Genomic DNA, 14586 nt, shown 5'->3' on the forward strand with positions numbered 1-14586 from the left:
AAAAACACACGTAAGCTGAAAGGAACATGTATTTTAGAACATTATAACATCACTTTCAGAACAATAGACCAACATAAGTGCTGATCCAGACACCAAAGTATTAACCCCTTATAGGGCACTTATAGAAATACTCTGAAATTCAAAATTTCAGTGGCGGACATAGCAAGACTTTGCTACTTTTGTGAAATTTTTCACAATTTTTTATTGTTATGTGGAAAATCTAGGCCAATGAATTTACCGTATTTGGTTCTTTATGCAAAATAAATACATAAGGATGTAGATAAATAAAGAAGTACATATAAAAAGTACAAGAAAAACACATAGAACGTGAAAGGAACATGTATTTTAGAATGTTTTTTTCTATTATCTATTATTTTTCTATTATTATAATTTTTTTTCACCTAAGTTTTGTATTATGTTTGTATCTGAAATAAACTAAACTAAAAACTAAAAAAACTAAAACTATTAGAACATTCGACCAACATTAGTGCTGATCCAGACCCCTGTCCACATCCACATTCTCCCTTTGAACATCATTCCTTACATTAGTACCATTACTTCATGATACCTAACAAAGCAGGTCCACTCATTGTTCATGCAGAGGTGGACCTTACAGACCCTGGAGACCACATTGTTGACTCACTGTCCTCACTGGAACTGTTAATGTCACTTTCTCGTAATGCATGCGGAAATGACCAAAAACAGTCACTTGTCCGCTAAAGGGTTATTACATTCCATAGCAGAGGTATTGCAGGTTGGAGGGTGGACAAGTGGCGGTGGAGGAGGCTGACTGTTCTCCTGAGGCAGTAAACAGGTTGTGACATCACATCCTGCTCAAAAGTTAAACACCCCAGCGCACACAAAAACACACAAACACACACAAACACGTACAGCTGGGCCGGCTTCCGGTCTTTCCAAGGAAACAATGCTATTGAACTGCAACTGCGCTCACTGTGGACGGTTCAGACTACAGGTAGAAGTGACCTGAATATGGGGTTTGACATGTTTAGAAGTGGTTCTACATAGAAAATAGGCCATCATGACCCCATGGTTAGGTTGTTCTGTTTTTGTCTTCATTGTCGTTATCATCTGCTCACACATTGGCTTCACGTGCACATCACCTAGTTCGCACTTGAATCTGATACTGGACTTAAAACCAAATTAACCCATAAAGACCCAGTGCTACATTTGTGGCAGTTGAATTAAGAAAAAATCTTGAATTTAGCAAAAAAAATTTAAAAAAAAAAATCTGCCAGTGGAACAAGTGAAAATTATCTTGGTAAGATTCCTTGAAATCAGATTTTCAAGATCTGTTGTCTAAGAATAAGTTCTTATATCTCACTTAAAAGTTACTCTTTAGGTGATTATGTCTTATTTTAAGTGTGATGAGACATTTTGACTAGAAATGAGAAAAATACACTTAGTAAGATTTTGATTTTTGCAGTGTAAATGAATTTTCTCTATATTGAACCTTTCTTCAATTATTTATCATGATTTATTATAATATTACCCTCTGTATTTTGTGTTTTTTTTCAGTGAAAATCAGGTATTTTCCTAAATGTAATTTACTGATCATGTAGATGTTCGTAAAAGCTCAGATTAAAATTGAGGGTTATTCTATTACAAACAGCAAAAACTAAGGAAATTGTGACATTTCTCAACAAAATATACCGGTGTCGCGATCGCTGTATCTGTTTTGAACCACAAGCGATCTACAAATTATAGCTTTTTAGCATAATAGCGATAAAAATCGTCATTTAGGTTTCACTGATATACACTGATTCTCTGAAGAACATGGATGAGCAATAATTGGAGTATTGTCGCTGCTTAGAGACACATTTAGAGCCTTAAAATAATATTTAACCCATTAAAACCCAATGCTACTTTTGTGTCAGTTCCCAATTTTTTTTTCTCCATTTAATTGATTCATGACCATTTATTATAATATTCTCTATATTTTGTGTTATTTTAGTGAAAATCAGGTATTTTTCCGTATTTTATTTACTGACTATGTAGATGTACATAAGAGTTCAGATTAAAGTTGATTGTTATAATATCAGAAACAGAAAACTAAAGAAAAATGGACTTTTCCAGCAAAATGCATCATTGCCTGAACATAAACCCAGTGTCTCCATCCACTGTCATTGATCCAACTCCATGGGTTTTACTGGTGAATCAGTGTTGTAGAAGATGATGGTGTTTCCATGGTAACTACAGAGCCTCTGAACATCCAAATGGGTCATATCTGATGACCATGAAAAGATGACAAACTGCATTTTACACCAATTATTTACATGTAATAACAGGATTAGTGGATCAACAGGTATTAAACAGTTTATATCACTAAATAAATACGATTTCTTGTGGCTGTTTGGGGCTTTAGGGGTTAAATAATAATAATGATCTCAGCACTAAATCTGATTCTCCCACCTCTATAACTGGACTGACCCGGCTAACAGAACACAGTTTGGGCTTTAGAATATACAGCAGCTGACTCAGTTACTGGAATATAAACTTATCTTTATTTGCTCGGTCCCTCGGTCGGCGCTAACTGCTTTTGTAAATAAAGCCACTTAACTCGTAGAGCCACTTATCAGCCCGGCAGCTCCCGCCTGCACACACCATCTTTGATCAACAACAGTCTTAGCGAGTTGCTGACTGTCAAACACACTCTTTTCCTGGCAGTGGCCGCTGTGTGTGTGTGCCAGCTAACTTTAAGCGATACAGACACCTTGCTGACTTGGATCGCTTCTCAATTAAGAGGATCAGATGAAGAGGAGCTGCTCTAAGCCGTTGCCATGACAACCTCCTGAGTGATGACTCATGCCAATTCAATAACACATGTTTATTTACATGATTTTTCACATTTTTGGACATATTTTAACAACAAATGCTTAATCAAAACCTGGCTTAAGCACACACACACGCACACACACAGAGGTAAAAAAAAAAAAAAAAAAAATAGTGCCAAGTACATTTAAGCTCATAGTAATAATATCATCCACATGCAGGGGCTTCAGAATCACAATCATCTTTATTCACCAATGTATTTGCTGGTAGATGTTGTCTGTCTACTAAATTATAAATACAATATATAATAAAAATGTAAGACAAGTAAAAGTAGAAAAAATAAACTATATACATATAATTTCTATATATCTGTAGGTTTGTGGAGGGTTTAGATGCTATGATAGCTGTTATGTTGTTGTTATTTGACAGAAAAGTATGCATGTTTGCACCTTTATCAACATATATGATTGCAAATGATCAAGTTAACACAATAACCTTAATTTAATCATGTTTTAAGATGTAAAGCCCTTTGGTCTTCTTTGTGTTGTTATAAAGTGCTATATAAATAAACTTTGATTGATTGATTAATCCATAAACACCCAAACATCCACTGTCGAGCAAAAACATCTACTGATCTAAACTGTTTAATACCTGCTGATCTACTAATCCTATCAATACATGTAAATAATTGGTGTAAAATGCAGTTTATCATCTTTTCATGGTCATCAGATATGACCCATTTGGACGTTCAGAGGTTTTGTCGTTACTATGGAAACACTGTCATCTTCTACAACATTGATTCACCAGTAAAACCCATGGAGTTGGATCAATGACAGTGGATGGAGACACTGGGTTTATGTTCAGTTGATGATGTATTTGCTGAAAAAGTCAGTTTTTGTGCAGTTTTCTCTGTTTCTGATATAACAACCCTCAACTTTAATCTGAGTTTTTATAAACATTTACATGATCAGTGAATTAAACATAAGAAAATGCATGATTTTCACTGAAAAAAACACTATATACTGAGGATAATATTATAATAAATAGTGATAAAGCACTTAAGAAAGGTGAAATCGTGAGAAAAAAAATCATTTGAAAACTACGACAAAAGTCACACAAAATAGACAAACTTCAAGAGAATAAGAAAAGCACCATACTTGCCAAATTTTATATCAATGGGAATTAAAATAGCAGAAAACACACAGTTTTTCATTGTAATGGGGTCCGACAGATGGACTGAGACAAAACACTTTTTATAAGGGCTATGGATTAATCTGTTTGGACTAATATTTCACCGATTTCACACTGATTTTCTGTTTCTTCGGCAAAGAAAACCCCAGAGAGAAAGAAAAGCAGGGCGAACAAAAACAAAAAGGAAGAAATAAAATGTATAAATAAATACACGCACTTACATTTGTAATGAGAAACACAGCCACAAATTTCCTCCCATTCTTGTTGATGTTTCACATTATTCGATTATGAATAACTGATGTTTAACGCTACATGTAACACTACAGGAGGACAGTGGGATTAGAAAACCACAATCAAGTATAATGTTGATTAGGTAATCCTGCTGACTACAATTGTTTGCGCTCTTAGCCACATGTTGTGGTTGTTTGATTATATAATTGTCCCATGATGATACAGTACAGAATAGATGCTCCTTAATTGCACACCACAATTTACATTTTCCACCTGGGTTGGATTTCTGCTGTTGAGTGTTTGCATTTGACACCAAAGTTGTAGTCCGATGTATAACTTTAGGTCATTTTGTGTATAAGCCCTTTTCTCATAATCACAAATATTTGTAAAGGTAGAAGTACATAATCACCTCAGATTTCAACATTGCCTTTATTTGGTTATAAACACGAGATCCTGAAAGTCAGAAAGGTCTGCAGAGGAGATGACTCATTTTGGTAATGACTCAGTAAAGATTAGTGTTGTATGGTTTTGGAGCCTCTTTTTGGGGATAAAAGCTTGTTTACTGTTACCTCTGTTTGTATCATTTGATTTTGCTTCTGGTATTCAGCTCTGTTTACACTGAACACACATGTTAGCCACTTCTGTTCTGACCAGAAAACCTGGAAACATGACGAGTTCGCGATTGAATGTCTGTTTATTATCATAAAGCCATGTAGTGATGGGATGTTGCAGTAAACTGTCTCAAATCTCATTTTGTGAGGAATCCCTCTGCCCTCCTGAAAGAAGCTGCGGTGGTCTCCAAACCCCACAATTATCTTCAAATTTGTTGATCTTCATAAAGGAAATTCATTTTCCCCTTCCCGCAGGGAGGTCAGGGTATAGTGTCAGCAATTCAGCAGCAGCCGCAGAGCTTGGAGGGGATTTCAGTTGTTGCTCAGGGACACTTCAGTGGGTTAAATGCCTGCCATGAGTTCCAGATTCTGAGTCTTAGTGTTAGAATATGAAAGATTTACATCCATATACTGGACCTGTGCACCTTAATGTGATTATGTTTCCAACAAATGGTCGAAAAAGGAAAGAGAACATTTAATAATACTAATGCTGCACTGTGAAAGTACTCCGCAACAAAGAAAATATATGCATTCAAATCATTACTTAAGTAAAAAAAAAAAAATGGAAAGTTTTTTTTTTTTTATTTTATTTTGTGCTTGTTCTGTTTTCTCATAATCCTGTTATTAAAAAAATACAGCAGGGTCAAAACACAGTATTCGAAAGGTCTCTGAGGGAACATTTTAGAGACAATTTGAAAGATTAGTGTTGCTAAATGACCCAAATTTGTACTTTTAAATTCCTTTTTGCTTTACTTGGACCATAAGGGATTAACCAAAACAAGGAGGTACTTTATATTGAAATAAATGTTGGAATTGCAATCAGTTAAATTTCGCTCTCTGATGAGACATTACTGTGTTTTGACCCAGCAGCAGGACTCTGGACACTTTTTAATTAAGTTCCTTGAAAAAAAGTAGTTAATTTCTCACACTCTCTTAAGTGAATGACAAACAACTATAGAGTTACAGTGAAAACTTCATAAAAATATTTTTTAACATATACATACATAATACATAATACATGAACAGTGGTGGAAGGAGTACCATCATTAAAGGTGCCCTGCCACATGTATTTTATTACTTTTGTGGTCATGTCTGAAGTTCTACCATGGACTCTGTAACATTTTTTGTGGAAAAAATGCCTTGGTTACCAAGTTTCAAGCCATCCTAATATGGTATATAAACCCTGCTGGAAGACTCAGCTCGATTTGTGCCAGTTCTCATGAATATTCAACATGCTAATCTGCTCAACTCTGATTGGCTAACAGCTAGCCAATAACAGAATTCACTACATAACATAAACACCTATGGACGTAACATGTTTCAAGCAATACAAGTAAAAACAGCTTTATGTGGCAGAGCACCTTTAATGGTAATAAAAGTACTATTTCTACATCTTAAATACATTCCATTATAATCAAAAGCTACTTAATAATCAGTGTGTATCAGCAAAATGTAAGGTGTGAAAACTAAAAGTAATAATTGTGCTTTAAAAGTGGTCCCTGTCAGTGTTTTACTATAAATGTATATATGCAGTTTCTATCTAATCTAGAGTTGCTCTTGTTTTTTCGTTTTTTTGCTTTTTTCGCTTAAGAGGAATTTTAAGTTGAATCGTAGAAGAAAATATAATTTTATCCCACACATTTATAATCAGCATTTTGGAGACACGACACAATGGATGGATGGATGGATGGATGGATGGATGGATGGATGGATGGGATAATACAAAGTTGTGTCCCAATTATTGTTATTTATTTCTTTTTTCTCAAATCTGTCTTTTTCTTTTTTTCTAATATGCATCAGCTCTATCAGACCAGTGTCAGTGTAGTTGTAAATTCTTCTTATTGCTCATATGTTTCCATATAAATCACATTTCAGTTTTAGTACCTTTAACCTTTAACTCTTAAGGAAGATACAGAGGATTTGGTCGAGTTTCAATATCACATAAAAATGTTTATATATAGTATAAGGGTGAAGAAGAAGAAAACTTCCACCAATGATCCCAATAGAAATAGTAGGTAACATTGATTGTGACTAGTCTTATGTAAAGTTTATAGATTGGATGTTAAATTATTTTGACTGTTATATATCGTCACTGTCAGGCAGAAACCTTATAAGTCCATTTTTTATCTTTTTTTTTGGTCATAAAACAATTCCATTGGTCAGTCTTTGCATTAGCCTGATGGTTTTAGAGATTATTAACCAATGAAAAGTGTTGAAAACAGCTTGTGACTACATCTCTTAACTCCATTCATTTATCAGCTATCCCTTTATTAGTCCCACAAGGGGAAATTCCAGGCTTACAGCAGCAAAGTACAAAACCACACAAGAGCAAAAGAAGTGCAAAATCCAAAATAAAGACAAATCAAATAAGCTATATATACAATTTACATCTGTGCATATGCTGATCATGCCACAGGTTGGACAGGGATACAGTTTATTGCACGGTTTGTTTAGAATTTACATGGTTTTGCCAGTTTTCTGGAAAATAAACGTTTTGGACTTATGAGGTTTCTACCCAACAGTGATGATACATATGTTTAGATTACTTAAAACATTCTCTATTAATTAAACAACACCATCTATAGAAAAAGATCATTCATAACCTCTAAATAAAAACAGTGAATGTCTTGGTTCCATCGTTTTTATCGGATAATTCAGAATGTCTGAACAGTCCGGTCGCTCCATCCCTCGAGCCGCTACACCACGACACAGTCTTTTCTCACATTCCTTATGTTTTCATTTTTCAAGAGGCCCCATCCAAAGAGAATTTTGGTGGCCACCGTCCAAATGTTTTTTGTTATTGCATATTCATTTAGGCCCCCACTGTACATAAGATGAAGTATGCGATGTTTTTAACAGCTGAAAACACAGACACACGTACAGGATTGTGTGTGTTTGTGTTTGGATGTGTCGCAGTCAACAGATGCACATAGATTTACTGAAGGGAGCTGCAGGAGGGAGCAGATACAAGGTGGACTTTATGCAGCTTTACTCGGTCCTCGGGTCTATCTGACATTATTACCTCTAGTCCTCTAAACATGCGTCCTGATCCTATAGTGCAGCGGTGTCAAACTCATTTTAGTTCAAGGGCCACACTCACCCTAATGTGATCTCAAGTGGGCCAGACCAGTGAAATAATAACAACAGGACATTGGGAAAAAAACTACAGTTAGGGATGTAACGATTACCGGTTTAATGATTAACTCCTGTGTGAGTGAGTGAGTGAGTGAGTGAGTGAGTGAGTGAGAAAGAGTGAGAGATCTATCTATCTATCTATCTATCTATCTATCTATCTATCTATCTATCTATCTATCTATCTATCTATCTATCTATCTATCTATCTATCTATCTATCTATCTATCTGTCTGTCTATCTATCTATCCATACATTCATACATCCATCCATCCATCCATCCATGAAAAGAAACTAAAACAACTCAAACTTGATATGGAAAATGGTCAAACAATGGCCATAAGGTGCCATCTTTAATGCACATTTGTCTGTTTGATGTTTACATGTTAATATTTGAATGTTTCTGCCAACAGAAAGAACATTGTGCCTATTATTTTATGTGTTTTTGCTTGTTTGTTTGTTTTTTCAAAATACAACTTGGTTCAATTATTTCAGTGTGTGTATAAGTACTTTTTGAACATTTTGAGCACAATTTCAACAATACCACGATAATAATGTTAACCGTGATAATTTTGGTCACAATAACTGTGATATGAAATTTTCATATCGTTACATCCCTCACTACAGTAAACAAAGCAACAAAAACCAAAGGGAAGTAGATGTGTTGAATTGAATTAAATCCATCTTTCTGTCTTGAATAATGTGATTTATGGAATTCTTAAATTATATTTTTGAGTTTTCTTTGACATATAGATCTCATATGTGCCACCTTTAGAGACTGCATCTTCATTTAAAATAATTTTAGTCTTTTTTATTTCATCCTTCACCATCATTGACTTCATTGCAGACTTTTAAAGTTTTTGCTTTTGCTTTTGCTCCTGGTGCTAATTACCAAACTCCGCTGTGGGTCAAATAATACCGAGGGCTCATTTGTATAACATGAAATTGTACAATATGTCAGGGATAATCCACAGCGAAACAGAGGAGAGTCCTGAATCACCCTGAAGGTGTGATTTTATTACTTCAGTGGCAACAGGGGATAGAACAGCAATGTCCTGTCATAAACAATAGTTTTGTGAAGTAATCTATCCAGACCTTTTTCACCTCCTGTAAATCAAGACTTTCCTCGAAGTACTTGTAAACTAAATTAAAACAAAAGTGAAACCACTCAGTTTCTCAGAATGAAATTAAAACAAACTAAACAGCAACCTGAAAAACTAAGTAAATATAAAACTAATGAAATTTCGGAAGCATAAATAACTCTGGGGTGAACTTGTTGAGTTTGTTTGAATACACTTTGGGTCTGTTCATTGTGTCATTTAACAAAGAATTACAGAGAGCAGCTCCAGCAGGGCAGATGTCTGCATTATTTTTTCAGCTTTTTCTGCATTGCAGCTCGTTTTCATCTGCTATTGATTTAAATCCATCCCCCAGGGCCGAGCGAGCTTTGTTCGTTTCGTCACCCGCTCGGGGAGAAGAATTTTTGCTGAAAATAGCACTTCTCCTCACTCGAATTCCACAGAAAACCTCGTGCAGTGCCATGCACCTTAAAATAGATACCTCAACTGTGGAGATTAAATCTATGAGTGTCCAAGACCCCAGGAAGGACGCCTGAAAGATTTGGTTACAGAGACATTGAGCCCTTTTGATGTGTTCTGTGCTGATGTGTGTTGATGTGGCGGTACAGCCAGTGGAAATCCAAACCGGCGGCCAAAGACGTTAGCTCGAATTAAACGCAGCGGGTTATTGTGACTGAGGCCTCCTATAGTTATGAACAGTGTTGGGAGAAACACATTACAAAAGTATTGCATGACAGTAACAGAGTACTTTTTGCTTTAACGCAGTAGTGTAAGGCATTACTAATCAATTTTCAGTAATACTTTATTTGGTACATGTTCAGTAGCACTTGCATTACAATGCACTTTTTGCTCATAATTTAGTTGCTCAAATGAAAACAAAAACAACAACAAAAAACAGCAAGGAATCAAAAATGCAGCAGGAAAGTTCTATTTTCTGTTGGTGTTCAGCCAATGGGTGAAGACGGCAGAAGACAGTCCATTGTCCACATGGATGTATGCTCATTACTAACCCTAACCCTGCTGTACAGATGCTAGTTAGCATTAGCACAATCCCTGTGATCAGCAATGACAAGATAAGCTAACGTTTCTATGACTAGTTAGGATTCTTTATCGATTGCGGATTTATCTACCGCAGGGTTTCTCAGCCTTTTTTGAACCACGCCCCACTAACAGCATCATGAGCCTACTGGCGCCCCCCATATGCCCGAAAAAACTTTTGTGGGACGGAGGGCGTTGTAATTCTAAATGTAATGCGATGGACCTATATGAGGGCGTGATGGGTTATACAGCTCTGTAGATAAAGGTGTGAGAAAGTGGGCTCCACTCACCTTATCATTGACTACCTGCCAACCCCTGAAAACGAATTTGCGACCAGGGGGTTGGGTGTTAGGGGAGACAATGTGCTGGACAATATGCAACCTGCCCCCCCACTCACAGACCTCAATCTGTGAACAGGGATATAGTATTCGCACCCCCCCCCCCCAGATGTCATGTAACACATTACATTTCTGAGACAGTAATATTGTAAGATAAGGAATTACTTGTAAATGGCAGTAACAAGTAATCTGTAATGGATTATAGTGTGGAAGTAACTTGCACAACATATGAATCAGTTCCGTGTGGATCCTGCAAATGGCAAGTCATGTACAATAAGTCACCAGTGTCTAAAGTCAACATGGAAGTCCTAATGGCGCTCACATGTGACCGTTTCCCCCTCAGCCAACTCACTGTGGCACAAAAAGGAGTTTGTCATTCTGTTAGGTAGAAAATTCTGCATGTTCAGGTCTGTCATGTGAATGGAAAGTGGAATGAGTTGCCTCTGTGTGTCGCTTTAGAAAAGGTTAACTGCTTTTTTCACTCATTTATTTCCCGTCTTTCACCTCCAGGTTCTCCGTCACTGAGCGGAACGGGAACGGTGACTGTTCTGGTAGATGATGTCAATGATAATATCCCAGTTTTTACCTCCTCCACCTTCCACACAACCATCACGGAGGATGCCCCGACTGGGACCGATGTGCTGCTGGTCAACAGCTCGGACGCAGATGTGGGCCTCAACGGTGTCATAAGGTATCACCCAATCATCCCTGTGTTTATATTCATGTTTTGTTTAATTTCTGCTGAGTGTCCTGTTATTATTGGACATTCAGGATGTCCTCAGTCACCTCAACAAAGGAACACTTTATTTCTTGTTTCCGTGTTCAGCACGCAACAATGGAATGTAACTAAATGCCGTTGGTTAAGTACATAACAGTTGATATTGTTCCTGATATTGTTCAGAACAGCTCGTCTTATTCATGACCTTTATTAGTAAATTAGTTTCGGGTTTCTTTAAGTCATTGTCAAGCATCTGGAACACCATCATAGAGTTCCGAAGGTAAGGAGAAGGATTAAAAAATAAACTAAAAACACTTTATTTCCAAGCGTTTGTTTAAAAAAAGGGTTGGATCTCATATCCTACATTCGAATTAGGTTCTCCTTATTGATAAATGGCCTCATCTGTCAAACCACAGGTTATAACCTCCTCCAGGCTTTATGTCAAATATTACAGATAAGACAGATGAAATTATCAGGGTTTCTGTTTTCTCACTCTTTTTAAATACTCTCCACAGCAACAGAAAACATTATTTGTGACTGTGTTTAATCCCAAACATGAAGTACTTGTAATTTACCTGAGTATTCTCATTTTGTGCTGTTTTATACATCTACTTCAGTGCATCTCAGAGGAAAATATTTTACCTTTTACTCAGAGATTATTACAAGTAACTACAAATACTAGTTAGTTTCATCCTTCCTGCTTTTTTTTTTTCAAATTAAGCAGGAATTAAAACGGGTTGTAGAAATCCACTTGATTTTTGCCAAAATCAATATAAGATAGCTTTGCAGCACCTGGAGGGTTCAAATTCAAACTTTTTGAACTATTAGGGTCCAAATACACAAAGAAATGTACCAAAGACTAATAAAAGTGAGTTTAGCAAAATATGAGCCCTTTAAAGTAATTTGCCATCCAGTTAAGAGACTTATGTGAACTGGACCTGTTTTATTTAAGGATATTGACTGAATTGTGAGACAAAGACGTGCTAAACAGAGGAAAAGAAGAACCAAATCAAAATATGTCAAATAAATTTCATACATGGTTTTACACAGGGAGAATATAAAATTTACACATATGGCTTTATTTACATTTTAATATGTTACAGGCAGATTTATTCAATAATCAATGATTGTTTGAAGCCATTTTCTCAATTCAGAAGTACATTTCTGAGATGTGTTTGTGCCGTGTAGTTCCACTGCTGTGAGTAATCAGGTCACTTTTACTTTGCTTCGGTTCTCTGGAGTGAAAATAGCCTTCAGGGTCGCACGACGTGGGGGTTTGGCGCGCCTCAAGCCCTTTAGAGAAGCATTTTACCTCATCACCAGCTCTGAGAAATTCCAGGTCGATGCTGCAATTGATGACAGGACTTTAGGAGTGGAGTTTAGAGTTTAGTCAACACCCAAAATCATTGTTAGGGCTGCAGTTTTCAAGCTGGACAACAGATTTTTCACACTCACAGCCCCCTCCATGGGGGAGCTTGTAAAAGCTTCTGGCCAGTCTCTCCCAAGCCGGACGCTGACTCAGATCCGACCCCTCCCGTCTCCACGGTAACCCCACTGGGTACACGTTGGGGGGTACCGCAACGCGCTCCAGTTTCCCAAAACATGGTAATGAGGATGTTAATTGTCTATGACAGTACTAGTTGTGCCCATCAGGGGTTTAAGGGGGTTTGGGGCCCTTAATGGAGACCAGAAATGATCATCATCAGTTATTAGTTTTGATTCTCACAGCCCATTAAATAAAATCCCAAACCGGACTTGTTTCTGGTCAGTGTTCAGACCACAACGCCTGCGTTTCTGTTGATATCTAAACATGCTTTGCCTCCTCTTTACATTCACACGCTGCTCTGTAATTTGTCTTAGCATCTCTGGAGATGGTTGCTTTTAAAGAAGTCTTTTCAAAATATGCACTGGTGTGTACATGTATGTGTCAGTTTACATTTATGTCCAGGTCCCACTGGACAGAGAGAGTGAAACATGATATTTGTTTGAAAGTTCTAAAAGTTCTTCTGGTGAGTTATTTAAGCTGGTGAAAGCACCTGAATGTTTTTTATGCCTTTGTTTGTTTGCTCATTGTGTATTTTTAAATTGTTGTTTTGAATGTTCTCTTTTATTCTCTTTTATTTATTAAATAAGTTCACTGAAGGATTCTGGAGTTGTTGCTTCAAGGCAGCGTGGACCCCATGGGGTCTCTGTGGGCTGTGAAGCAGAAAACAGTGGCTGCGTTTGATAAAGTGCAAAACAGAAAACCTTCATCACCAACTGAACTAATTTGATGTTACTCAAGTGCTCCATTGTTGCATGTTTTCTGTTTTACATCTGCTTTTTGTTCGTGGAGCTTCAAACAGTGCCCTCTATAGACGCCACGCAGAACTAAAACACTCCTCTGTCATTAAAAGGCGGTCGGTGACTCGTGAGTTTTTAAACCAAGCTCAGCTTTTACAGCACAGTCACTCCGCTGTGATATGAACTGGGCTCTGGAGGTTGAAAATAAAGTGAGCCCATATATACTGAAGAGATAGAAAAGCACTAATAGAGAGCAGTTTCACATTTTCAGTGCACTTTCAATAATCTTTATGGGCAGAAAAAAAACATTTAAATATGAAGAATTCTTAAATAAAAAAAGTTATTGTAGATTTTTAGTGCTGAAATTAGACAAAATTAGACATAAAAACAGAAATATCATAGAGATTTTGAAGAGTATGTTTCAAATAAATGACTTGTCTGTGTCTAATCATGTGAATGACTGCAAAACTGCTCAGACTCATGCTGAAGAATAGAATAGTGTGTCATTTGTGCATCTCCATTGTATTAATAAAAGAGAACGGACAGAAAAACAACTTAAAAAAAAAACCAAAACACTGAGCAATGAATATAACCTGTAAAAGTATAAATTATATTTGAGACCCAGCAAGGCATTTTGTCAAGAGTTTCACAGCTTTGCTTAAAAAAAAGGACTTTCCATAAAAAAACTCAATAGAAAATGTATCTGAAACCCCTGCTGCATTATGCTGTTTTTAATCAAGACTGTTATTTAATTCAATTCAATTATATTTATAGAGCCCAATATTACAACAAAGTCACCTCACAGGGCTTTACAGAAATTGTTGAATTAATTAATTAAATAAATAAATAAAAAACATAATGAAAATAAACAGTCAAGTAATCAGTTAATAAACAGTAGGTGAAGCTAATGGATTGATGTCTCAGGCATCCCCCATCGTTAGACCCTCCTTCTCAGCAACAAAAAACTCCAAAAAAAACCCAGTGGGAAAAAGAGAATCACAGTCAAGGAGAGAGCCACTCCCATGGATGGACAGGCTGTAGTTGAGACCAGGACTGACGGATGTCCAAGTGCTGATGTAATTCCAGTCTGTAAGGATGCAGTAGGGTGGGGGTATGTGCAGACAGCTGAGGGGTACATCTGGTGGGGGTAAGGGAGGAGGTCCATCCAGACAGGT

General features: G+C 36.7%; 1 protein-coding gene across 1 annotated transcript in view; it reads left to right on the forward strand.

Annotated features, from left to right (window-relative positions):
- The window catches only part of fat4 (FAT atypical cadherin 4), a 208992-nt gene that overhangs the window by 155603 nt on the left and 38803 nt on the right, over window positions 1-14586 (forward strand). The window contains exon 7 of the mRNA XM_030145384.1: window positions 10921-11101. Within this exon, the coding sequence (XP_030001244.1) occupies window positions 10921-11101 (181 nt within the window). The remainder of the gene's footprint in view (window positions 1-10920; window positions 11102-14586) is intronic.

The sequence above is a fragment of the Sphaeramia orbicularis genome, chromosome 10 (genome assembly GCF_902148855.1).
Source record: "Sphaeramia orbicularis chromosome 10, fSphaOr1.1, whole genome shotgun sequence".
Lineage (NCBI taxonomy): Eukaryota > Metazoa > Chordata > Actinopteri > Kurtiformes > Apogonidae > Sphaeramia > Sphaeramia orbicularis.